This window comes from Phoenix dactylifera, chromosome 2, assembly GCF_009389715.1.
Source record: "Phoenix dactylifera cultivar Barhee BC4 chromosome 2, palm_55x_up_171113_PBpolish2nd_filt_p, whole genome shotgun sequence".
NCBI classification, from domain to species: domain Eukaryota; kingdom Viridiplantae; phylum Streptophyta; class Magnoliopsida; order Arecales; family Arecaceae; genus Phoenix; species Phoenix dactylifera.
The window spans coordinates 9,794,059-9,821,513 of NC_052393.1; the positions used below are offsets into that span (position 1 = coordinate 9,794,059).

General features: G+C 38.6%; 3 protein-coding genes across 6 annotated transcripts in view; 2 read left to right on the forward strand and 1 right to left on the reverse strand.

The window, feature by feature from the left end:
- LOC103716559 (structural maintenance of chromosomes protein 6B) overlaps positions 1-13,975 on the reverse strand; it is a 56,150-nt gene extending 42,175 nt beyond the window's left edge. For 2 of the 4 annotated variants that reach the window (XM_039120629.1, XM_039120645.1), the window contains exons 1-4: positions 13,570-13,973; positions 12,728-12,833; positions 10,672-10,805; positions 3,507-3,562 (exon numbers count right to left, since the gene is read on the reverse strand). In XM_039120629.1, the coding sequence (XP_038976557.1) occupies positions 3,507-3,562; positions 10,672-10,805; positions 12,728-12,833; positions 13,570-13,726 (453 nt within the window). In that variant the 5' untranslated portion in view covers positions 13,727-13,973. Of the gene's footprint in view, positions 1-3,506; positions 3,563-10,671; positions 10,806-12,727; positions 12,834-13,031; positions 13,353-13,569 lie in introns of all 4 variants that reach the window. The other 2 variants (XM_039120638.1, XM_039120634.1) reach the window with 2 other exon arrangements.
- A 3,945-nt stretch (positions 13,976-17,920) lies between these two features.
- Positions 17,921-22,145, forward strand: LOC103705116 (WAT1-related protein At5g47470-like). Its single transcript, XM_008788730.4, has 7 exons — positions 17,921-18,276; positions 18,405-18,470; positions 19,692-19,808; positions 20,295-20,568; positions 20,733-20,894; positions 21,343-21,494; positions 21,806-22,145. Exons 1-7 carry the CDS (start codon positions 17,936-17,938, stop codon positions 21,951-21,953), a joined length of 1,260 nt encoding a protein of 419 aa, XP_008786952.3. The 5' UTR covers positions 17,921-17,935; the 3' UTR covers positions 21,954-22,145.
- Positions 22,146-24,816: 2,671 nt separating this feature from the next.
- Positions 24,817-26,850, forward strand: LOC103705202. The gene has a single exon (XM_026803874.2). It carries the CDS (start codon positions 24,889-24,891, stop codon positions 26,587-26,589), a length of 1,701 nt encoding a protein of 566 aa, XP_026659675.2. The 5' UTR covers positions 24,817-24,888; the 3' UTR covers positions 26,590-26,850.
- The last annotated feature ends 605 nt before the right edge of the window (positions 26,851-27,455 follow it).

Here is a 27,455-nt window from a genome sequence, read left to right on the forward strand (position 1 = left end):
GCGCGCTGCCCGGTGTTCTCCACCACTAGCCGGCAGCCCTGGCATCGTGGGGCTGGAGCAAGGCCGCCATCCGGTCCGGACGAAGCTAGGTGGCGAGGGAGCGGCTCAGGAGGCGAACCGCGGCGCGGGCGTCAGAGACGGCCTAGAGGAAGGTCTCGACCATGAAAGGGGAGGCGGTCTGGAGCGGGGTTAGCGAGGAGCGGCGGTCGAGGGCGGCCTGCAGGTCGTGGCAGTGGGACTCGAGCCAGCCGAGCTTGCGCTCCAACTCGGCAAGGGAGTGCTTGAGACGGGAGGACTCGAGGAGGGCTTCGTCGCGTTTCCGGGTGGCATGGACTAGCTTCCGGGACAGCTCCGCCGCGGCGAGGCGCCACTCGTCGATGGCGGCGGAGGAGGAGTGGGGGTTGCGGCAAGCGAGGGAGAGGAAGAGGGAGCGAAGGAGGCGGGCTGGGGAGGGGCTGAGGAGACATGTTGCTTGAGACTGTTGATGTCGAGGGGGACGACGGAGATCTTCTCCCAAGTGGAGGGCCGGCAGTTGGTGCAGGACACCAAGAGGTCGTCTCCAGTGACCTCGGCGCCATTGGATCTGGAAGAAGGCTTCTTCGGAGCCATCGATTTGGAGGAGGAGGAGGAAGGGTGGAGGAGGAGGAGGAGGAGGAGGAGAAGGGCAAGAAGAGGAGGAGAGAGTAGCCATGGGGAGGTGGACTTGAGGTCCGAAGGAGAGGAGACTCAGGAGAGGGAGAAGGACATCGAACACTGAGGGAATAGAGGAATAGAGCTCGGCGGCGCCATTTCATAAACCCTGATCCTAAAGGAGAAGTAAATCGGGCTGAGGAGGGGAGTTGGGCCGAGGCGGTGAAATCGGGCCGAGGTGGGGAGTTGAGCCGGCTCTGGGCATTATCTTATGGGTTGTGGCCCTTATCTATCAGCCCAACAGTTAAACAGGTTATACAGGTTAAACGGGTCAGACATCTAAAATCTGTATCCAACCTAATTAATAAACAAGTTAAACGGGTCAACCTGTTTACGACCCGAACATATTTAGGCCAAACCCAAACCTGTTTATGACGGATCGAACACGGGTCATATTTTGCCACCCCTACGGCTCCCTCCTCTGCGGGGCGTCTCCCCGGCCTCAACCTTCCTCTCTCTCCCTCCCTCCCCCGCTCTCTCTCTTTTCCTCTTTTTCCTTCGTCTTCTCCCCTCCAACGCAGGTCTCATTTTCGTCGTCGGAACCGTCTCGCTCTGCGGCCGGTACAGCTCAGGACGCCATGAACCGGACAGTTCCACCGACCTTGCTAAGTAGTTGTTTAGTTGCCAAGGCTTATATATATACTTTTTTGTAAAAGCAGGATATACATATATAAATCTTATAAAAAAACATGTTCTAATGTTGGTTCGCAAATCCTATTTTAATATCTTTTAGTTGTCTGGCTAAATCCTGTCAAAATAGGAATTAGCAACCTCTGATATTAAAATGTTGTTTGGATGTCTATCAGCAGACTATGAAAAATCCAACCCTACCCTCCCTGACCTCTCTTGTCCTGGAAAAAAAAGCCCAAAGTCCAAGCCCCATGGAAATTATTGTCTATTCGTCAGATATAAATCATCTTACCTAAAACCTATCAAGGAAACTTCACACTTCAACAAAGATGAACCCTAAAGAGAAGGCATAAATGCAGTGTTCCCATATTCTCACTCCCCAAATGAACCAGGATAAGTTCTTGAATTTCATATATTTCATTGCGCAATTATACAAAATAAAGCAAGACCTAAGGAGACAAAGGTCGTTCAAGCAAAAAACATAAAACAAATTTGTCCAAAGAAATATATCAACATCACCACATACTTCTGGGATCCCCATCTCTTCTACGACTCCAAAGGCGCACAAAGATCAAAAGAGAAAAGCCCAAAAGCACATTTCTGTGCTCGAAAAAGCAATTATTTCCGATGTCCCAACAGAGAGAGAGAGAGAGAGATAATATGTGAAGATTTAGAAATAAACTGCGAACGCAGTGAATTGCAATAGAAAAGGACTCTGCTGCAAAGTGTTTTCTTTTTCCTTGCAGTATCCTAGATTTTAAAATCTCTAGTGCAAGACTTTTCTTCTCAGATATAGACTTGCTAGATCTTGCAGCTGGAGTTAATCTTGTATCATTGTATGGTTGCTGGCATTTGGAGCACATGAAAAGGGATGACTGAATCCTCCTGTAGAAGTTCCATGGGGGTGAGGGAGGGGAAAGAATGGATTTCAGAGGGGAAAGAAACATAGGCCAGAGAAATATACAAGTGGGATTATGTTTCCAAAAAATAAATATCATATGAATTTCCATAAAGCGCATATTCCGATGTTTACTATGATTGTCTAAGCAAAAAACTTGTTTTCAATTCTCAACCAAACACCGATTTCGAGCAAAAGCCACTTCATTGCCTGTGTGTGTATTAGTTCTAGAAAACTGGATTGCCAAAAGTGTTTAAATGATAAAAATTATACAAAACCATAATGAATGTAATCTGCATTACAGGATATTATAGGTTGTGCCAATAGAAATCAAGCAATAATGAACCCAATATGTAATGGTCAATAGAGGAAGAGAAAGGAAGCCAGAAAAGTGTGAAGACTAGTCATTAAACTAAAACAAAAGAGAGGAATAAAAAAGCCAAGCAGCTGAGCATGGATCTGAAAAGGCATTTTCGTTACCCGAAATGGGGAACTGGCTTTTCAGTTATTCTTCAATATCCTGCTACACAACTACGAGAACCCTTATGGGTGGGTGTTTAGTCCCACATCGGTTGTGCGCTTGGACGATCTAAAATGGCTAAGGAATCTAAAAAATACCTTCTGAATAGCTTTTTAGATGGGGTCCTGCATCATTACAAATGGTATCTGAGCAGACCCGACCCATGGTCCACGTGGACTGGGGACACTGTAATACAGGCCCATATGAAGCTGAGCACAGGATGATCGTAGTGTTTTTGATCAAATTTGATGGAATTTGGACCTTTAGCCTGACGAGGTCATCAAGGATTAAATGGGGGGAGTGTATGAAGACCCGTGCAGGTGTGTGCTTTGTCTCACATCATTTATACACTGGGTAGACCTTGGGTACTTATATGGGGCCAAAGAATCCAAATAACACCTTCTAGCTAGCCATTTTGGGTTAGTTCCTAAGTCGTTACAACAACCACAGTAGTTTGGTATTTGAAAGATATGGCTCAAACATCAACATGGAAACCAACTCCACCATCCCACCCTTCAATTTTATTTTAACCCCTGACCTAGTCATCCCTCCCTCTCATGTCAGACAGCTTGAAAAATAAATAAAAAATAAAAAGATTTTTGAAAGACAAGATGGTTCTTTACATGAGTGTTTATACCATTTTTACATGCATAGCATGTGCATGACACTAGCTGTTAGAATGCAAGCACATTAGCAAAAAGAAATCATTAAGAAAAAAAACTATAGATAAAATTAAGGCTGGTGAAAATATCAAGTATTTGCGCTCACATTAAAATGCTCCACTAGTTCATCTAGTTCACCTTTCCGATAGGCAACCTTTTTTCCTGTTCAAGGCACAAAGTCAACAAATGTCTAAATTGAAAAGAGAAAAAATTATGAATTGGATTTGCATGGAAAAAAATGTTAGCAAGAACAACAACTTATGAATACGAAAAATTCAAAACAGTTAATTCTGTTCAAGTTTTTAATTTTCCAACTGAAAAATCACTGGCAGCAAACAAATCATCAACCTCCAACTTGAAACAACCATTACTTTATCTCATAAACCCACCCACACATACACAGGTAATGTGTAAGATATCACAAAAGGAAAAGTTTATAATAATGGCACACTTAGATTTATGTGATAAATAATGACAGTAAATTTTATGAAGGAAGTTTATATTATACAACTGAAATGCATTAGATAAAAAATATATCATCCACAGACATGAGAAAGCAAGTAATTAAGTACGAATAGAAAGATCTTTGTACAAAGACTGAATTAATTCACTGCCAAAAGCCCAACATGTGAAAGTAATTAGGACAAAAAAATGGAAGAAGAATGACTCTAACAACCAATAAGCATGATCAATATAAGCAGCCACTTTTGAATGCACCCCACCATGAAAATCTTGCAAAACATAAGACCTAGCACCATAGATGTGGCATAGATTAATTTAAGAACAAATCATCTTTCCAACCAATAAATGAAATGGCTACCTCACATGCTTAAAATGTTAGCACCCATCACTACTCAAGTCGGAGTTTCCTTGCAGTCATAACAAATAATTGAAAAGAAAAGACCATCCACAGAAGATCATAATTCATTCAAAGTAGTTCACTAAGCAATCTTACCCAAGCTCATGATGAAATTTTTCATCTTTCAGAGGAGTCCCAGTCTTTCAATCTCCATTTGATGAGAAATTACGATATCAAGCTAATGAGAAACTCCAAGAGTATTGCCACCATTAAAGGGCCCGAAACACAATTAAACTCCAAGAATTATTTGATGTCTATAATTGGATATTAGTGATAGATTTTGAATATTAGAAGTGGACACTTCGCAAGGTCCAAAAACCTCAATTTGAAGTCTCAAGAACATAGACTAGTCCTCAATTGTTGAAGCCAAGTCAAAGTAGCAGATAGAAAGCTTAGGTTTCAACACTATCCCCGTTCATCTCAAAAATGAATCTGATGGACACCAACAAGCATGGAATTAGAAACCATGGAAACAAGAAGGTACCATCGATAACATAAAGTTCCAACATGAAACCAGCATCCCTTGGCAGCCCACCACTCCAGAATTGTATTTTGGGGGATGTCCGATCGTGTGCCGCAGGCATTGGATCGTGTTTTGTATTATGATTGTTCTGGGCCTTCTCACGGCCGAGTGTAGTGAGTTCTCGGTTTACCAAAAACAAAACGGGCATTGATAGGGGTGACAAAATGCCGAAACCATCCATACCAGTACGTATCAGTCGTACCGGTGCGTGGCAGTCTGCATGGTGCATGCTGACAATACCATACCAACCATACCAGTCAGAACCAATGGTTCTTATTCTTTCTAATGCTGTCGGATACAATATGTACCACCAATACCACACCATTATATAACAAAATATGGGGCTTGTAAGCGAGATTTAAAACCTTGGCTGTCAATTTGGCTGAATGGCTGAATGCCCTCCATCTCCGAGTTTCTTTCATTAAAAAAAGACTATAATCCCATAATTACATCCTGATTATTTGCTCCTACTAATTACAGCACCTCTGAATAAGGAAGGTATTTACAATAGTTTTCCTCCAAAACCTGTACAGCAAATGTAGTAATATGTACAGCTATTTCTTTGCAAGAATAGGCTGTTATACGGGCTGTATGCAGGCTGCTAACTTAAGGCAGCCTATTTTTTCCAGATTCTCCAATATTTGAAAAGAGTTGACTATTTTGAAATTCTTGGAAGTCTCGATTCCCATCAATAAATCATGATTATCATGACTCCATGTTTTAATAGGATTCTTGTTCTGGTCCAAACCTTAAGGATTTTGTTGCCTATTAATAATTGGTAAACTAAAATATTAAGCAAACCAACCAAAGTTATTTCCCACAAAAAGCAAGTCCCATTAGAAGACTTCCATCCAACAGGTGACAAGACAAATTAAAAGAATGCTATAAGCAAGAGGATGTGGTTGCAGCTGGAATCTTAAAAAAAAAAAAAAACTTTTCTTATTTCTTTTACCGCCACCCTAACCAACCTGCCACCGGCCTTTGGTTTTCTTGCTATAGCCAAAAAGCAACAAATAGTAATGGCTTCTCTCTCATCCTATTTTTCTTGTGTTTGGGAGATAGTTATTTGTTTGTCATGTGTTGATGAAGACTATGGAGGGTTCCATAGAATTCATTTTGATATCAGAACACTTATCCATTTTCTAGGAAATAACATTTTTATTTTCATCAAATATAAGTATAGCAGTTTGAAATTATGGATACAATCGTTTTCAATCAGGCATGTGAGTTATGCACTTATTGTTCTGAAGGTAGACTAAGATACAACAACCTTTTTTAAGATTTAATTGCTATAGGGTGCCCACTTTCTTGTTAATTAACTTGTTCAATTGCAAAACTTCGACACATGAAGGATTAACTTCTTTGCATAAATTTTGTCTAGTTGACATTATTAACTTGTAAAAGATATATTTTGAACATTTTGATTGAAAAACATTTTGATAAATAATGCCCCCAAGAAAATCCTGGCTCAGCCGCTACTGAAATATAAAGTGAAATCTTGCAAAAGAGAGAAGTGCCAATATGCTACCAGGGGTGCATGATGGACCTGATAATATGCACAATATAAGCTAGCCAACAATTATTCATTTAAAACCTCACTCGAAAGTAAAATAGTTACCACAATCCAAAGTCAAGATTAATGCAGAGATAAGCAAAACGTGTAGCAAAGCCCAAAAGGAAACAATAGAAAATTAATAAATAAAAATATAGCCCAGAAATAACAATCCTATCATTACATTTTGTTGTTGGTAGACCGACATGGGACTTAAATTTTTGTTGAAACTAATTAAGATGTTATAGAATCATGTTAGAATTTTCTGTAATGTCATCGACGTAGTTTAAGTGAATATTGAAATTTTTAGCTCTAGTCCTTCCCTTACTTTCTAACATAAGAGGAGTTACAACTAGCCGGTATTCTAGTTATTAAAATTGCTCCAGCAAGGGGCATTAGATATATTAAAGATAAAAATTAGAACATATAGAAGTGTTGGGCTTTCTGCACAAAAGTTTGTCTACCAACTCACAAATATTTCAGGACACTATGGTATTGAGTTTCAAACTGTAGTTGTTGAGAGTTCTTAATTTCAGTATAAGGATGGGTTTCATCATTAAGGCTCGAAAGCGAGAAAAAAAAATTCCCTTCAATGGAAAGGAAAAGAAAACAAAACAAAAATGAGGATTATCTAAATTTTGTTTGTATTAAAAAAAGAAAAATTTATTGTTTTGCTGTGTGGTAGGTGGTTTTAGTGTAGGTTAATTTATCGTTTTTAGCTCTAGTCCTTGTGGACTTAGTCCACTATAAGCCTGTAAAAGGTTTTGAAGAAACTATAATTGGTAATAATAGAGCTGGATCTGAAATGCTAAAATTCAATCTGTAATTCTGTATCATGGTGATCAATGCTTCGCTAGGCTTAAAGCACGTAGAGAAAATTTTGCCCTTTCAAATGCTAGTAGTTGTCTTTTGATTTGCTTGCATATGCATTTTTTAGTGAAAAGCCACTGACAAATTTACAAATAAAGACTAATCTCCCATAACTAGAGACTTATCAAATTCCTATTTCCTCTTCAAACATGGATAATGTAGGGACTAATGAAATTCCTATTTCTCCATCAAAACTGCAAAGAATACAGAAATAGAATAATCTCCAAAAATGTAGAGATTGATGGATCTAATATAACCCTTTTTATTAGTTTTCTTATTTCTTCACATGAAATTCCTAATTTCTTCTTCAAACACTGAAAAGAATGAAAGACTATCCCCTTTTACAAATGCAGAAGCCAACAGTCTGGAGGAAGATATTCCAGCATAAGTCCTATTGAAGGCACAAGTTGATGCCATGGGGGTGGGCTTTGAATGTATGTCCTCTGTTATGGGCGTTCTTTTGTTCATCTGGAGTTTGTTCTTGGGACCAGCAACCCATCTCCAACCAAAAGAGAAAAAATGACTATCTTTTGGAATTGCATACCAGTTTTTGGCTGTCTGCCAATTATTTTGGACTTGAAGGTGGATGTGCTTCCTTATCAAAAATTGCCTTCATCCTCATTCACCAAAAGATGACTACTCCTAGCTTTACTTGATCTTAATCTAAATGATCTACAACAGGGTCGCTACATAGAGCCTTGCCTTCTCCCCTTCAGCTAGATTTTTTCAAGTCTGCAAGAGCCTTAGGCACATAATTTGGTTTGCTAGAACTGGAAAGGGTGCTAGGTACGAATTTCCATTCCAGCCCATCCCATGTTTGATAACTCATGTAGACTCAAGAATGCTAATTCCAGTTAGTATCATATTACCATGAAGGGGCAAAATAATTGCCAATGGGCTATTGGGTATCATTTTTCGTAGCATGGTTCATCGCATCGGATAACACTGCCCAGTACTAGGTGTATCGTACCATAATGCTGGTGAACCAATACTTAGCATAGGGAGCATACCGAGTATCAATACCATGAACAAACCCATGCTAACATTATATTAGCATGGTACCAATATGGGGACTAAAACTGATATTGTGAACCATATTTCCTAGTATTCAATCTATGCCAGAGTAATATTAAAAAGAGTTTTCTTACATATTGTATTTATTGATATAAGTTATATATAATAAAAAAAATATATCCTGATCATATACATGATTTATTGTATAAACAAAATTATATTGTAAATTAATATGTAAATATCAATATTATATAACACTAACATAAAACATTACATGGAGATTGTTTATTGTAATATTTAATATATAATACGTAAAGTAATTATCTATATGTAAAATGTGGCGGAGCTAGGGGTCTTGGGGAAGGGGGCATGGCCTATCCAAAGATCGAGAAAATCCTGTAGCACCCAACTAATTATGCTTCCTTGGCCCCCCTGCCCCACATGATAGGCCCTTTCTGCTCCACCTCCATATGAGCTGACCTCCCTAAAGTTCCAAAATCTTTATTGTGCCATTGTATCCTAAGGCCTCTAGAGTCCATAGCGAATCATTGTCCTCCTTTATTTATGGATAGCATCCCTTAAAATATGCAAGATAGTGAATGGTTGGTCCATTAGATTATATCATCATCTACACATCTATTTAGTTGAAATTTGTGTATGAAGCAATTGAGAAAGGCAATGGTTTGATTCTCCTTTTGTGCCTTATTAGATTCTCCTTGGCCCCCCTCCTTTTGATCCGTTAGATTCTTATTTACTAGATCAAAGTTCTATGATTCAATTTTCTTGTTGAATATTCCAGCTTTAGTTAATCTTTTTACATTTTCTTGCGATGAAAAAACTAACACTTTTGAGAGCAAAAGGCTAATATTTTCATTAGGAAAGTAACGATACCTTTAGTAAGTAACCTGGACCCCTTAGGTTTAAATCTTGGCTCAGCCCTCATATGTAAAATAACTATATGCTATATAATATAAGACAATTATATACAGCTGAAAATGTATATATATTATACCATACAATATATTTATATTATATATGTTATGTGTAATAAAACATATTTAATGCATCAAATATAATATATTACTGATAGAATAAATAACTTAAATATTATGAGAAGCTTAATATGATATTATACTCTAATATTATGAGATTTGTATAACCAGTAACTCATTATCAGTATGAATGTAATATTTTATTAATATAATAAACAATTTAAATATTAAGAGAAGTTTAATATGATAATATATTCTAATGTTATGAGATTTGTATAACCTATAATTATTTATCGGTATAAATAATTTCATTACAATAATATCATTATGTAAAAGTGAGATATAATAAATCAATGATTGTAATATTATAATACAATAAATTATTTAGTATATATTGTATTACCTATCATATTGAATGCATACTTATATTGCATTGTATTATATATTTTATAATATCATATAATATTCTAGAGAATGCTGTATAATACTATACTATATAATATTACTAATTGTTATAATATTATAATATTACTTAATTATTGTAATACTAGAACATCTACTGGTTATCATCAAGTATTGTATTATTTCTAATAAGTGAATAATATTATAATATATTACACATTATTTTGTAAATATGAATATTATATAATAATAATAAATCAAATAGTGATTATTACAAGAATATTTGAATAGAATATATAATTATATTAATCACATATAGCTAAAGCATAGTTATACTATATTACATAGTTTTTCTATTATCAATTCTATATTATCAAATATCAATGCATTAGTAATATATTTTGACAATTCCACCATGGTACATACCGAAACTAAAGATATTAAAAAGAATAAAAAACTGTCAGAACCAGCCAGTATGGTCAGTATGGTACTCTCTATAAGGACCTGCATGGCCGGTATGTAATAGTACAAACTATTTTAGCATCCCGGCAACCGCACCTATGTCGATTTCACATTGGAATGGTATCATACTGATGATACCATTCTGTTTTAGCGGTTTTTGAATTCATGGATGGGAATGAAAAAACCATTTCAATCAAACATGGCCTTAGAGAATTGATCATCTTGGCTTGATCATAAACTATGCAATCAATAAAATGGATCTTGCCTAGAGTTACCTTAGCTGGAAAATCAACAAAAAAACTAGAGCTGAGGTTTAGTTGAGAATTGATAACAAAATGTGCATGAAGACTTGATCTATAAAACCAATCCCTATTGATGAGCTGATGCTTTCTGATTAAATTAGCAATTTATTGAAAGAAATAAAGGAATTTCTACAAAATTATTTAAAAAATATAAATATACAAAATAATTTTCAAGTAAGCAGCTCTATTAAAAAGGGGGAAATGATTAAAGCATGGCATGTTTGCAATTAGCAGACTGATAACCAAGATATAGTTTCGAATGAAGCAATTTTGAAGTCAAAAACATTTCAATTACCTTGACAATCCTTTAATATGATGGAGCTTGTTGACTCCGTAATCTTGCGTTCGAGGATAATCAGATCATCATAGATTTCATGCTTGAAAGCATCTTCCCCTTGATTCTTGATTTCCACATGAATAGCTGCATAACTGCAAAAGCTCAAGATAAATCAGATCATTTACACTTTGAAAAGGCTTTAGTTCGACCAACTAAATACCAAATTGAACTGCGTGAATGTGCTCAAAATTCCACACCTTGCAGTGCAAGAAAATAAGGATATCAAGTTAACAATAAGATGCATGAAAAACACATCCAACTAGCGTGTACTATCAACAGAAAAACATTATTTAACTAGATGTTTGAAACATAACCAAGATAATTTTTTGGGACCATTAGCTCCAAGCAGTCCAAAAGGCCATTCTTCCATATGGATTGTGATAAATGATCATGTCTTGCATTATTCCAGAACATAAGGAAAAACAATTGATATTCAATTCTCGAAAATTATAACAGACAACTAAACATCATCGTTTTCTAAATTATACAATACAAGAAATTATAAAAAAATTCTTTCACCATGTTAATTTATTTTTCAAGCATCAAAATGACTCACCTGCAACAACTAAGCATAGATATAACAAAACTTTTCCAAGATATATGCTTCTAATCAAGTTGACAAAGAAAGCAATTACATTCTTCCCTAAATTTAGCCATGATAATAATTAACATTCTAAATCCTATATCATGGGGTCATCCCGCTTTTCCATGAATGCGCCATTGTCCTACCCCACCCCAAAAATTGGGACAAGGGATGTCCCAGGACACGCTGATCAGCGCGCTAAGACAATGGCAGGATCGTCCCATCCCAACACTTGGGAAGATACCTCATTCCGGCATCTCATGGGATGTCCCACACAGATTTGACACCAATTCCCTTACTTCTTTCAAAGTTATAATTTTTTTGGTTGATTAAAAGAATAAACTATATAGACTTTATGCTTTCTATGATTTCGGAGAATCCCACAAACCTGCACCTTCATCCAACAATACAAGCAAAAGTAATCTGCATACACACCACAGCAACATCAATATGAGATCAGTTGGTCTCCCTCCACCCTAAGCTTATCTCCCTTGATAGAATAATGTCCCATTAGCCACTTGTTTAATTTTGCTAAATAGAACCTCTTAACCAATTACTCTTATATAGCCATCCTTCAACCTCATATCTATGTTTTTGAATATATAATAATAATTCTAGTAAATGAAAACTTATTTCAGGTTAGGGCTTCGTGACTTGCCCTTAGGTTATTTCCATGTACAGAGATCCCTAGATGCATACCGTATAATTGCATGATCTAAGCTTAAACTAGGTGAAGAAGAGGGAAAAAAACAATTCTTGCTAATTGGTTTTTCAAAATCAACATAAACATCTGACTTGCCCTTAGACTATTACCATATTCAAAGATCCTTAGAAACATGCCCTCTAATTGCATGATCCATGCTCAAACTTGGAGAACAGCAGAGAAGAAAACAATCCTTGCTAATCGGTCTTCCAAAAATTGCAGTTCAATCTAAAATCGCAAGTTGACCCAAATAAATAAGCCAAGTCATGTAGGTTAAAATTTAGGTTAGGTCAAATAAAGATAAGGAAATTGGAAGCCATATGAACTGATGAATTCCAAACCATAAGGGTATCGGTAATGCTTGATTAAACAAAAGATATTCCACCCTGATAGATAGCCGATATTCCAAACTTATCAATATTCAGTGTACATGACAACAACAACAAGGACAAGAACACAAACAACTAGAACTTAGAGCAGACTCAACGGCAGTAATAACATTCATTATCTAGGTGGTTATCTATTGGTTCCGAGTTTTCCATAATTAAATATCCTCGATTAAGTCCACTGTCAGTATTCCAGTTCAAATGTATTGCAGGAATAATGTCGATAAAAAAAAAGGAAAGATAAAAGAGAAAAAAGAAAAAGAAAGAAAATTGCACTAAAAATCCTTAGAAATTAAACCGCCATCTATCAAGTAAAATAAAGAATGAAGAGAACAATGGTACCTGCAGCCGGTCTTTATGAAATCTTTCAAAGAGGCCGCCCTCTGGGTGCCTTTTGCTCGGCAACCAAATGCAACACAGAGTGCCGTTAATATTGCACTTTTTCCACCTGTATAGAGATGTAAAAACCAAGGCAAAATCAAGATTGGTAACAGAAAACAAGAAAGCTATTTTTCCCAAGAAATATTGGCATCCAACCGCAAAGACTATAGTTAGTATTGCACTTTCCTACCTATAAAGGGATTGGAAATACCAAACGCAAAAAACTTTGGTACTGAGAAACAAGAAAGGAAACTTTTTTCCTTACCAATAAATGTCGGCATCCAAGAGCCAAGTGCTAGTATTGCATTTTTTCCACATAGAAAGAGATAAGAAATCCTAGATGCAAATCAAGATTGGTAGCAAGAAACAAGAAGGGATGCTCCTTTTCCTCAAGAAATATTGGCATCCGAGTATCATAAAGAATGGCGTTAGTATTCCACTTTTTCCACCCATAAATGGATGGAAAATACCAGATGTAAATCAAGATTTTAGCAGCAAGAAAAGGGAAAATATGCTCTCTCTTTTTCCAAGAAATACCGGACTCCAAATGCCACACAGAGTGCCGTTAGTATTACACCTTTTCAACCTATAAAAGGGACGAAAAAAAAGAGAGGCATGAATTCTAGATTTTGACTAAGAAACAAGGGGGGAAATTCTTTTCCAAGAAATATACCGCAAGTAATGCACTTTCTTTCACGTATAAAGATATGAAAAGCCTAGAAATAGAACAAGATTGCTAGCAAGAAACAAAAAAGGATTTTCTTTCAAGAAATCGACGAGAGAGGATCGTGAAGGGCTCATACTTCCGTTCTGGCCAGTGATGAAGTTGACCCAGTCCCCGAACTCGATCTGGAGGCTGCTATGACACATGAAATTCTCAAGGCAGATTCTTGAGATGATCCCCGCCCCCGATCTGGCGGAGTTCCCGCGAGGCTCCGCGAAATCCCTAGAATCTCCCATGGGGGTTTCCACCAGCTCCGAGGAGAGGATCGAAATTGGTTGCAGGACAAGAAACAGAGAAGGGATTGGAAAGAGACACCCGAGGGTTGGGGGAAGGAGGAGGCGGTGAAAAGAAAACTCGAAGCCCGCCAAAAGGACTTGCAGGGGCTCAATGGGCACCTTATTCTTATGGCAAGAGAAATATATTGGGCAACCTGGTCACGTGACCGGTCAGTGAACCCACCTGCACCGGAGCAACCAGCAAGCAAGCAGCTCACCGGGGCTATGAAGAGTGGGAACGGGCAGTATCTTTTGCTCGAAAGAAGGATTCCGTTTCATTCGCCCTTATCACCGTTTGATCATCCACCGTTCGCTTTGCCATGGATGAGGGATTTCATAGAGCTTTGAGATCTGTGCAATGATCAATCCAACCGTTGATTTCGACTAAGGAAGGGGAATTCTATTTCGCCGTTTACACGAAGAGTAAATACTCTTGAAGGCGCTCAGAGCTGCTGATTAAATCACCTTCTTTTCTACTTATTATTTCGGAAAGATCCTATGGATTTGTTTTGTATCTATTTCTCTACCTCTACGTCGTATTCTTTTTCCAGACTCGGATAGCAATTCTTATGTGAGATTGGTATGAGCAACCGATCTACTAAAAAAAAAAATTACGAGAGAATTAATTGCTAATAAGACTTATGGAATGATCAATAGTGATTATTATAATTCTATTGAGATAACAAAATAAGCTTCACAACTCTAACTCTCTGGTCTATATCATAAAAAAGCGAAAATTAGAAGTGATCTTGTTCCTGCATATAATGCCGAAGTCTATGAGTGTGGCCATTTGAAGTATTATGTCTTTTTTATTTTTAATGATTTAATGGAAAAATAAGAAATAAATATCATTAATATCTTCTTTTACATGCTTGAGCACCCAATGCCCCATGCGTTTATGTAGCTACATACGACTCGAGTGCGTGGGTTACTGCTCTCTCAAACTGGATATCAAATTAATATAATTTCCTCTATTAGCATGCCTCTTCTTTTTTAATGTTTTTATTTTGAATGAGGAAGGAATCAAGGGGACGGAGCATCCTCGTAGGCCTCCCAATTTAATGTCGTTATTCATCGAATAATGGAAACGCTGTAACTTCGTAGGTGCCGTGAGGTCTTTCTTTTTTATGGCATCCTCTCCCCTCCAGGCTCCAACCACCCTCCCTTTTTTTTTCATTTATGCCTTCTTTCCATTCACACCTTCCCCGGGCTATCCGATCCCCTCTTTGGGCTGCAGCATTGACCAAACTTTCCAACCATGGTTCTGTTGTGGTCCTTTCCTTTTTCTTTTCTTCATCTCTCATTTGATGAATATTTGCTAACCTTAACTTGGTATGATCTGAAGTACTTTACCTCGACGCTAGACAAAATACAAATCTCCACCATTCAAGCAACAAGGATGCATGGCATGTTTTATTAAGATTAAAGATCATTAGAAGGTGATTAATGCCCATCAAAAATATGACCATGATCTCAACGACAATTATGCCATCTCAATTGTAATTGCATGATTCAAGCAATTATCTCCATGTGCATAATATGGAAAGTTGTTACTGTATGGTTATTACACTCTCTGTTAATCTCGGCAATGAACACCGATCCTGTCCTATATATAGGGGAACCGGAGGATCCTCAAGTAAGTTATTATCTCGACTTCACTCTTTCTCTGGAAACTCTCTCTCTATTCCACTGTTTTCCTACAATTTAATTAACTTCGAACTCGAAGAGCCTCCATTGGAAAATCTCCAATAAGAGAATTTTCAGTTCGGGTATTTGCATTCTAAGAGCCTACTCAACACTTTGCCAACATCTCTACCATTCGTCAGTATAAGGCATTTCGCTTCAGATCGTGGTCGGCCTTAATCTCGCCTTGACAGTCAGCCAACCTCAATAAACCTTGAATTTTAGCGGCAATAGATTCATCGGCACAAGGAGTTTACTTCATATTGCAACCAATCTTAATCTCACCTCGAAAGTCAACGAACCTTAACAGACCTTAGATTCTAGCAGCAATAAACTCCATTATCCCTTCAAATCTGACTGGAATCCTCGTATCATCACAAACTTCATTACACCGGCCATTTCTTCGATCCCAATCTCATCTAAAACATTGTCAGGGCTATAGCTGCCTCGGATCAAGGTCTTGACCTCATGAAAAAAAGGCATTGGGTCTCCACGAGAGCTCTCTTTAAGCTCCTCCTGTGTGATTCATTTACCATGGACAACAATCACATCAATTCTAAAGTATAATAGAGCAAGGGGAGACTTTTTCCTCCTTAACTGTGAGATGACGTGGCAAGCCAAATTGGCCAGCCGCATCAACGCGCAAGCCCAGCGTGGCTAAGCATGTGTATGGGTACAGCGAACAAAAAATATATGAGCCAGCATCAGAGAAAAACATATATAACAAATTTTTTATTTTGCCACGTTTTCTATATCGCTCATTTTGGAAAAGAAATCCAAAAATTATAAATTTCTTTTATTAGCGGAGTCGTTACTCTTATAACTTAAAAAAACAACTGCATTACATATTACACAATTAAGTAATATATATCAAGCAAATTAGTTATTTAGCAATTCAATACACACATCAAGATAAATCGATACACAGGAATGAGGAGGCTGGACGAGGAAAAAAAAAGTGTGGATGATCTTTCTCCACAGATGATCCCATTTAATTGGCGTGTGTCATTTTTTTTTGTTTGTTTTTTTTTAAGTTATGAGATTGACGGACTCCGTTAGTAGGAGTCTTGTTCCTATTTGATTTTTGGACTTTCTAGTTTAAGATAAGTGTTAGAGAAAATATGGTAAAATACGAATTCTATCATTTATCATATTCTGTCTTCAACAATTTCCAAAGTAAATCGCTTCTCATAAGTTTATAGATACCTAGAATAAAATACGAAAAATTACTTTCCCATCTTTCTAAAGACTCCACTATAACAGGAAGTCCCTGTTGACGAAAACTAATGCTTCCGGTCCACGACTAAATGGTTCTCTAATTCCCGCTCTTTTTGAAACAAAAACAAAGAAAGTGCATATGTTAAAAATGAGATCGCACGTATGCATCTCATCATGTGCATGGCACCTACGAAACACTAGTTAGGCATAATCAATTAATTGCATCTGGATCCCTAATTTAAATTTATCCCGTGGTAACTTTATAGGATCAAGGAATGCAACTTCTTGAAAAAAAAAAAGAGTAATATCACATTCAAACTAGGCCTAGAAGCAAAAGTTATGAGCATCTCATTGAAAAGTGAAAGCAGAGATTTCTAAGGTGCTGGATACATTATTGTCTCTTTAAAACCATACCAAGTGCAAATATTTTTTTTATTACCATCTACAGGCTTTTCATGAGCAATGGCGATATTATGTCGGCAAGTTTCAAAGTTGGAAAAGTTTAGTCTCCTAAGTTGTCCCTTAAACTAAAGGATGACATTTTTTTGCCGAAAATGACATTCATAAAATCAAAATATTAGGCGTTGAACAACCCTGACCACCAATAGGCAATCATATAAATTTAGTATGCTCTGATTGATCTCTCATTTACTATGTATTCGGATTATATCTTTTGCACAAAATAATAATTATTATTTTTTCTTTTGTGATGTCAACTGTTGTTATTGCACGATCCGGTGATTGATGGAAGAAGATAAATCAGCCTTTCACCCAAAAGACGCAACCCGAACCCATTCACCATACATGTAACTGAAGGGTGCACCATTAAACAATCACATTACTGCAACATAGTTTGGGTCAAGTTCAAGAATTAAATAGATTTGAGCTCGAACCCAAGTTACTAGCCAATTTCTGATCATCCAAGTCGTGCGCTTTAAAAATAGCTTTTGAAGAACATAATTACTTGGATCAAATCATTATGCAGGAAAATGGAGGAGGAGTTCGAGAGAAAAAGAAGGATACCGTTGCTTTTACCATCCAAAAAAGGTTCCAACCGCAGGAGAGAGAGATGCATGGCCTCTCGTTTTCTGGAGGACGACACAAGAAACATATAGGAACCCGGAAGTTTGTTGGGGGGGAGAGAGAGAGAGAGAGAGAGAGAGAGAGAGAGAGAGAGAGAGAGAGAGAGAGAGAGAGAGAGAGAGGAAGAGAGTAGAAGGAGAAGAGAAAAAAACGAAAAGAAAAGAAAAGAAGAGGGAGGAAAGTGGGATGACAACAAGCATCGAAGAAAATCTCTCGTACCCTCCCCTCCCATCCTCCCCTCTCTCCGGCGGGGCCGTTGGGCTGTCGACGAGAAGACGGCCCTCGGGTTCATTCCATAGTGACGATCCCTGCATTCCTGATGTTGCTAGGATGTCAAGTTCACGGAGGAGGGCCTTGGAGGATTTCCTTATCGTATGTGGCCTTGCAGCAGTGCAAGCCACTAATGCCATCTACATTGTGTTGTTGACCCCCATCCTCTCCCTTGGAGTCAAGCCTTCATTTCTCATCATCTCTGGAAGCCTGGCCACCTCCGTTTTCATCCTTCCATTTGCGATTGCATATGAGCAGTATGGCTGAGAGCTTTCATTGTAGATTTTCTTCTCACTTTTCTCATAGCCAGTACAATGCGTCTGGTTATCAGGATGAGATGCTTCTTATATTGGTTTCTTGATTGATCTTGCATACGTGGGTGTAGGAAAAGATGGCCGTCGAGATTGACTTCCACCTTGGTGGCTCAGTTCTTGTTGATTGCGTTGGGAGGGTAGGAAATTTCGGTGAATTTCTGTTCATCAGCATTGCAGCATCAGACTCGTAGCATAAATATATCACACCAATGACGGAGATACAAGTTTCATATTTTTATTGCTTAGTTTGATATGTTTTATTGATATGTTTCATTCATATTATAACTCATGGGATTCCATGTTCAAGATTGCTTTGGAATAATTTTTATTTTCTCTCATCTATATTTCATATTTATTTTTAATAAATCAAATGGAATTTCATCATTTTCTTGGTATAATTTAGTGAAAAAAATGGGCTACGAGGCTTATTGATCGGCTTCTAAATGAGTCGCAAAATTAATATAGTTCAGTTTGATGGGGTTCTAGGTGAGAAACAGATATAGTATGATAAATCTTATTTCTACGACCAAAATAGCTGACTGAGAAATGAAATCTCTACATAGTCAAGAGGTAAAACCAACCTAAACTTACATTTTTCTATTGGAACATAAATATGGATTTGTCAATTATTATCACAAACACTGGAGCCTTGGGAGGAAAAGCAAGGTTCATTGAAAAAATTAGACTCAAACTTGCGAGCATTTTAAGGTAGAGTACTGTAGAGTTTACATGTTGTAATTGATAGTGTGTTCTGCAAATTGCCTTGCATCGCAGAAGAAACATTGGTATCAAAGTTTCACTTTGCACAATATTGTATAGGAATATAATGCTTAGAACACGCATTAGTTGGGCATAATTGAGGAGAATTAGCTAGTCAAAACATATGGATTAACCCTACAAGAAAGCCTTAGAGTGAATCGATTCCACCCACGCTCCACTACATTCAAAATGACGAGAAAAGCCAGGAAAAATTGTTTATGTTAATTATTAGAGGAAATTTTTGTATGTCATTTGTCAATGCATCGATAGCTATGCTTTATATACTTAATTAAAAGCAATAAAAATTAGTCCAGGTTACCTTTGCTATCTCCTTCTTTCAAAATCACCTTCTCTTTTGATGGTTATTTATCGTATTTATCTTATATCAATGTACCCTTTAGAACAATGAGGTTAAACTCATTATAGCGACTGTCAATGTTATCATCTGTTTTTTTCCCTATAATGGGAAAAAAACCCATTATAGGGAAAAAAAACTAACATTACATGCTTGGTAGTAAGTAATAGAATTTTGGTGATATATGATGATTTTGTAAAGAATCATCGGCAATATATGTGTAATTAATATATTTGTTTTTCAGGGTCACCACATTTCAAGCTCTCATGATGCTTGGAATAAAAAAGACATCCCCAGCTATTGCTTCTGCCATGCCTAACCTTGCCCCAGGCATCATATTCATCACTGCAGCCAGTCTTGGGTATTTTCTCTTGTCCAACCAACATAATTTAGTTAATTTCCAAACAACTATCACAATTCAAGAATATGCTTAAGCGCCTATCTCCTCCTATATATATAGTAAAAATCTTGTCCTCTTTTTTTTCGAAAGAAATCCTTGAATTACCAAAATGGAAAATATAATATCATTAAGAAACGCTCGAATTACATGATTCGTAGGTGAGAACAGTTATGTTTAGCATACGAGTTTTAGTTTTTATTTCACAATGTGTGATAACATTTTGTTGTAAAAATATCTTCTTTTCTACTCTTTGCCTTACTCAACATATCATTTTGCAATGGTTTCTATCTTGAAATGCAAATGCAAAAGACCGGAAAACTATTGTCATCAACTTATATCCATGCTATTGACATGCTTACCTCCAAAATGCTATTGTTCCTCTCCAAGTTCTTAAGATCATCATATATATTTTATGCGTCCATAACAATAAGTGAATAACTCTTGCAGATTTGAAAAAGTTGACATGAAGTGCTTGTACAGTCGAGCCAAGATTTTAGGAACCTTAATATGCTTGAGTGGGGCCATGGTCATGGGTTTCTTGCAAAGCCCTTCAGCCCCGTCCGTGCATGCATCTGAAAGACCACCTCCCCCCTTGGACAAAGGTTTATATGAGAACAAATATGACAAGGACTCACACGAGAACAGATATGGGGATTGGATTATAGGTTTTATGTGTCTCTTGGCTGCAGTTTTCGTGGTCTCCTGTACCACTATTTTGCAGGTGATATGTCTTCATGCTCTATTTATTTGATTTTGATATTGTTTTTTTTCTTCTCACTGCTATCATGCACTCTAAAACTATTTACTGAATCATTGATTTAGCTACGAGTGGTGCATATTTTTGATTCATTTCAGCAATCATAACTAAGGCTTGTGCATTCTTAGGCTGCGACGATGGTTCACTTTCCAGCACCTTTTACCTTATGCGTCATAACCTCCTTGATAGGCGCAATTATTACCGCAATTGTGCAAATAATAACTGAAGGGAAGCTGGAGATGGGCCCCTCAACAATCAGCTTTACGAGCGTCATGGCTATTGTGCTATTGGTATTATAGTAAACAATCCCAATTTTTTTTTTAATTTTTTGCATTAATACCCTTCTAAAATTTAAATTTCTGTAAATATCTTCTTAATATTTAAATTTATTTCTGTACCCTTATAAAATACTGTTTTTGCATAAATGCCCTTAATATAACGGTTCCTCTAACACCGTTAATAAAAACCATATATTATTTTAATTAAAAAATAAAATTTTAATGGCGTTAGATGGCATGGATTTATATGCAAAAATAAGAATAAAAAAAGGGTAGAGTAGCAAAACAAGTGTTTTACGAGAGTATACATGCAAATATCAATTTTGGAAAGGTATTCATGCAAAATTCAGTATTTAAGAGAATATTTATATAAAAAATCCTTTTTTTTTAATCTTCTGCTTAATTCTTAGGACACCTCTCTTTTGATGCAATATATTTGGCCATCTTTCTCTCTGTGTAGGGAGCCATTGTTGGATCTATTTGTATCTCATTTCAAACATGGGCAGTCAAGAAGAAGGGACCAGTGATGGTATCCATGTTTAGCCCTATTTCGACTGTGTGCTCTGCAATTCTTTCAGCAATAATCCTCGGACAGGTCATTAAGTTGGAAAGGTATGTATGTGATTCCCACACAGAAATAAGGTAGCTAAAATTAGATTTAACTTATTTACGTTGCACTCATAAATATTATGCTTGGTAAAAGCTTTTGTCATTTTTCAAAAGTAAAAATTGTGAGTTACTTGCTGGTAATGGTAAAACTATTCTCCACAACAACATAGCGGACATGCTTCTATCCTCAGGATCTATATATTGGTAGAAACTTTTTTTTTATAATAACGCAATGCTAATGACATTTATTTTACGTACGTTTCCCTTCTCGTTATTATGAAATCATGAGTGATTTAGATGTATTATTGTTGCAGTTTGGTAGGAATGTTGGCCATGTTTTTTGGCCTTTATATGGTATTGTGGGCGAAAAACAAAGAAGGCTTGATTCTCTCTGCCATGGCTTCCGAAACATCAACGATGCGGTCTTCGGTTGGTGATCTTGAGAGGACACTTTTGTCCTGAAGTTTAGATTCTCTGTCGCATATTTGTGATGATTTTGCTCGGAGAGAGATATTGTACAGGAAATAACAATTTGGAAAAGGAATGGTCCTTGGGTTTACACTTTTATTGTATTTCAGTTAAATTTTGTAAGCCCATGAATTTTTCATCTGTGCTGTAAAATAAGAGTTTATTGAATAAATATGACTTTATCCATGTATAGTTTTTTAAAATATGTGTCCTTGCGGAGCAGTGATTGACGGTAAAATATGAATTACTAGTTCATGCAATTTCTCCAAAATTAATCCTTTGACATGCACCTATATATGTCTGTAAACGCCTTTTGTCTTTTCTCCTTGTATTTGTTCGGGTACTAGAGTTGTGCACGAATGTAACTGTTTTTTTTTTCTCCCCTCTCCACTTAAATATCAACACTTCGTGCACTTAGTCATCAACTACTTCCATTTTTCCTCATACTAACAAATCTCAACAATCCATTCTCAACTTATCTGCCTATCCTTGCTTTGTTAGCTGATCTTGACCACTAGCATGCACCTAGCTAAATCATCAATTGAATGAAGATTAGATATTTATTTATTGGCTGATGTTATTGGTACCACTTATCGTCAAGAGTGAGAGCAAGCTAGCTATTTGTCGGCTAACTAAGTTTAGCTTGAATTTAGAGCTAGACTTAGCCTGCTCGAATCCAGCTTAATTTGTTTAGATTGAAATATAACATATATTAAATTTTAATTATTATTGCAACATATATAAACTTTTTATAATTATTTTGAAATTAAGTAAATTATGTAAAATAGAATATATTTCAACTATAAAATTAAAGTAAATTAAGTAAATATAACCCCATTCATCGCTACCATGGCTTCCACAGAGCCATTATTCATAAAGGAAAACTCAGATGAAGCCTGTCCCATCGGCAATACCACCTTCGAGTAATCAACCCTCCAGCTCTCGTAAAGTGCAATCATGGGTTCCCTGCTTCTTTTTTTTTTTTTTTTTTTTTTTTGTGGTACTTTATGTCACCCAAGCATAAATACTATCCTCAGCATCAATAAAAAAAAAAGGCTATATAAAGGTGAGGGAGCAGAGTCAAGCTCAGTCGAAAGAACCTCTTCAGAATGGTAAGCAACAAGGAGGTGATCCATTCTATAATTCTGTTCGCCTTTCGAAATATATGGGCAACCTAAATCCTGGGTTCTCTGTCCCACGAGGCAATGCTCTGCTTCATCTCATCATCTTCTATATCAATCCCAGCCACCAATGGTTCGTTAAGCAAGAACTTGTCCAGCTATCAACCAATGAATGAGACCTCGAGTCCATGCCTTCATCATATCCGCCTTGGATTGAACAGAATGCGAAGTGGTCATTTGCCACAGAGCGAACAGAGAACTCCTCTGTTTTCGACCAGTAGTGCAATGCTCTTTAGTTAAGGACCAACACCTCCTTCCGGAGGTTCCATCTCCCCTCCCAGTCGTACCGCGCTGTCTTAAGCACGCTCTGATATAGACTGCTATTTTTTTTTTTGCTATCAATATGATATGTTATATTATTCTTCTATAAATATTTTATTAGTGGGTCAAACGAGTTTTTGTATTTAATTTTGCCATTTTAAGCTGGTTCAAGAGTTGATTACATAAATCATGCCCTTTTTGGACGCAAATCCCTCCATAAAGTTAGTGCTATTATCATATTTCTTACTATGCTATTAAGGATTATGAATCAATAATTGGTTCTAAGAAGGAAAAACTACTTAAGGATGTTAAAAAGGGAAAACAAATTGTCCCATCAAATAAGACATAAATGGTGCTGCAATTTTGTCTAGAGGTATAAAAAAACAACTATATTTCATAACTTTAGGGAAGATAACCTACTAAGTGTGCTTCTCCGGACTCATCGTGCAATATAGTCGCAACCAACTGGGGTCACCATCGGTAAGTAGGACTGAAATCAAATCGGATGCTAGCATATCTACATCCATATTCATTTTATTTGATAAATATAGATACAGATACAAATGTTAGTCGGATGCAAAAATCAGATACCGAAATATGATAATAACACTAACTTTATGGAGGGATATAAATTATAAATATAAATATAGAAATTTGTTTTAAATGATCAGATAGCAAATTATAAATATAAATATAGATATAATTAGATAATTAAACTTGATGACTATAGAATTAAAAATATTATGAAGTGCGTGATAAATTAAGTTAATAGTGTAGCAATATGGTCATTTATTTTTCTTAAAAGTTCATGAGTGCTATATAAAATTAAATAGAATTATAAATGAAATCGAAATTTAGATATAAATCTGATAATTGTTTATCTATATCTATATTTATTTTTTTTTGACGGATATGGATATGGATATGGATATAGATATGCATAAAGATATGGATAGTAGTCGAATATTTAAATTTTTATTTATATCTAAATAGATTTGAATATAAAAATATATCTGAATATATATTATATGATCTACTTTTATTGCCCCGGCAAGTAGTAATATATATATATACCATTCAAGATAGGAGAAATTAATTATGCGCTTTGTGGGGGCGAGTGTTTCTGGGCCCCTTCGCCCCTTCTTCAGTTTATCCTCCCCCCTTCCATTTATTCCTTGGCTTGGAATTGAAGTAACATAAATGGATGGTGGTGGCGAAGTCTGTCACTCCTCTCTCACTCCCCTCCCCTCCCCGGCCCGGGAAACGCTGACGCTCATCTGACCGTTGACTCGGCGGCGCCCCAAACCCCACTCGCACCCCCCGCCCCACCCGGCCCGGACCCAACCCCCTCCCCTTACACCCACTTGTCACAAACGGCTATAACCCAGCTCCGCCCTCGTTCCTCATCCACATCCCACCAACACCTCGACTAAAAATCAGGCGAGAAACAGAAGCCTCAGGAGAGAGAGAAGAAAGAGAGAGATGATATGCCCATAGCACCACTCTTGGGAGATAGAAAAGAGCTTAGTCTTACACCATACGAACTTACAAACCAACAGCAACACCACCAACACCAAGCTCTCTACAAAACCACCGACCCCACCGTGCTCCCTTCCTCTCTTTCTCTCTCTATCCATCTCCCGTTCTATTATATGATGGCTATGCTAATGGACCAACAGCAACAGCCACAGCAGCAGCAGCAGCAGCAGCAGCAGCGGCAGCAGCAGCAGGCTTACAAGCACCACTGCCGGATCTGCAAGAAGGGGTTCGGCTGCGGCCGGGCCCTCGGCGGCCATATGCGAGCCCATGGCATCCACGACGACACCTTCGGTGTCCATACCGACCCTGATGACGACCCGCCTTCAAACGAATGGGATGACAAACTCGATCCCCCCGCTGGCCACAAGCGCATGTACGCCCTCCGTACCAACCCCAACCGCCTCAAGAGCTGCCGCGTCTGCGAGAACTGCGGCAAGGAGTTCCTCTCCTGGAAGTCCTTCCTCGAGCACGGCAAATGCAGTTCCGAGGAGGACGCCGGCGAGGACTCCCTCGCCTCCTCCCCTCCATCCGATGCCGATGACGAGGATCCCGTCCGAGGGTGCGCCGGCTGGTCTAAAGGAAAGCGGTCGCGCCGGGCCAAGGCCGTGACGCCGGTCCCCCCCTCGAGCGAGGAGGAGGACCTTGCCAATTGTCTTGTGATGCTCTCGGCCGCCCGCGTCGATCCGGTGGCCGTCGTTGAGACCGAGGAGTCCTGCGCGTCTGCCAGCAAGGAAGAAGATCGGCGGCAGCATCCGATCGGGACCACCGCCACCACCGACATGCCTAAAGCCCCCGTGCTGCCGCCCCCGGCCGTCCCGAGGGGAATGTTCGAGTGCAGGGCTTGCAAGAAGGTCTTCAGCTCCCACCAGGCCCTCGGCGGCCACCGCGCCAGCCACAAGAAGGTCAAGGGTTGCTTTGCCGCCAAGCTTGACGACCTCGACGAGGCCCCGACGGACGGCGAGGTGATCACTGATCATGACAACAACAATAGCGAGATGGCGGCAGCGGCGATGGCGATGGCGATCGTGCCATTCGACAACCCTCCGCTGGCCGTCACGCCGCTCAAGAAGATGTCCAAGGTGCACGAATGCTCGATTTGCCACCGGGTGTTCACTTCAGGGCAGGCCCTTGGCGGACACAAGCGGTGCCACTGGATCACGCTGAATGCACCGGACCCTGGTGCGATTGCGAAGCTCCACCCGCTGCCGCCCGGCCACGCCGCCGCGGGCCTCCACCCCCAGTTGACGTTGGGGCCCATGTTCGAGAGCTCGGACGCGCTCGACCTCAACCTCCCGGCTCCCATCGAGGACCTCGCCGGGATCAAGCAGGACATGGGTGGCCCGTCGCGGCTCGATGTGCCGGCGGCGCTATACCTACAGCCATGGATTGATCATAGCAACACCGACACCAACACCAATATCAACGCCAACGACAACAAAGCGGCTGCTAGCAGCAACAACAACAACAGCGTGGACATCAGGGATCCCAACAATGAGCCAATTACTGATATGAATGTGGATGACGAGGCGGACAGCGTGGTCAAGCTAGCGAAGCTGAGTGAGCTCAAGGACATCAACATGGGAGGGGACAGCTCTCCTTGGTTGCAGGTGGGAATTGGGTCATCTACCAAGGAGGCTACTGAACCATGAGGACAGGAAGGAATCTCATTCCATTCTGAAGAATTGTATGTTGTACAAGGTGATCACTGTAATTACAAGCCCAACTTATGGGAATTTTTTGATATTTCCCCCTTCTCTATAAAGATCGTGTAACTATTTATTTGTGACAATCTTTTTGTAATTAAGGGAGCCCAATCTCTTGAGTCTGGATCAAGTGATCAGGAGATTGTTTTGAATAAAGAAGGATATTATGTTTCCCCGATTGGGGGAGTGGAGCACTGGACTGCTGCAGTTGCTACTTGCTTGGCTTTGAGTGCGCTTGTTCGTCTCCTTTACCGCGGCTTCATGCACACTATTCTCATTCAGACACTGCCTTTTTGGCAGGGGGCCATTGTGCTGTTGGATTCCGCACCAAAGACACAGCACACCTAAAGGAAATAGGACTTTGGACTTGCCCCCACTCTATCCCAGGGTTATTCCGGTGAGAATCGATTCAGAGCTGGTATGGGGTCTATGGGCTGTTAGGGAGTCCCCAGCAATGGAATCGTTTGCTTATTGATTAAACTGTATTTCCTTTTAACACAAGTTTCTTACTTCCATTGACGGCAAGCAGACATACCCCCTCCATTGTCTATGGGGGCCCAGTCCCAATATCCTCACCGTCTCACTGAATCAATGTCAATCTTTTGTTTCACCTTCCAGTTGGTAGGGACCTCTGACCAGATTCTAATTCTCTAATATTTCAGACAAATGATATATTCTTTATTTCTCCAACCAAACCTGATGCTATCCTCCGCATTACTACAGGTGCATCACCTTAGATTTTTCTTTTCAAGAAAAAAAAAAGAGCCTCTAACTGGAAACACTCATTCTGGGACTTGGTTCCTGGTCCCCAG

Excerpts from the sequence above, each read along its gene's own strand:
- LOC103705116 (XM_008788730.4), top strand. The coding sequence starts at position 17,936 with ATGACAACAAGCATCGAAGAAAATCTCTCGTACCCTCCCCTCCCATCC. Across the intron at positions 18,277-18,404 it reads TTTGCGATTGCATATGAGCA|GAAAAGATGGCCGTCGAGAT; the intron begins GTATGGCTGAGA and ends ACGTGGGTGTAG. Across the intron at positions 19,809-20,294 it reads ATCACTGCAGCCAGTCTTGG|ATTTGAAAAAGTTGACATGA; the intron begins GTATTTTCTCTT and ends TAACTCTTGCAG.
- LOC103705202 (XM_026803874.2), top strand. The coding sequence starts at position 24,889 with ATGCCCATAGCACCACTCTTGGGAGATAGAAAAGAGCTTAGTCTTACA.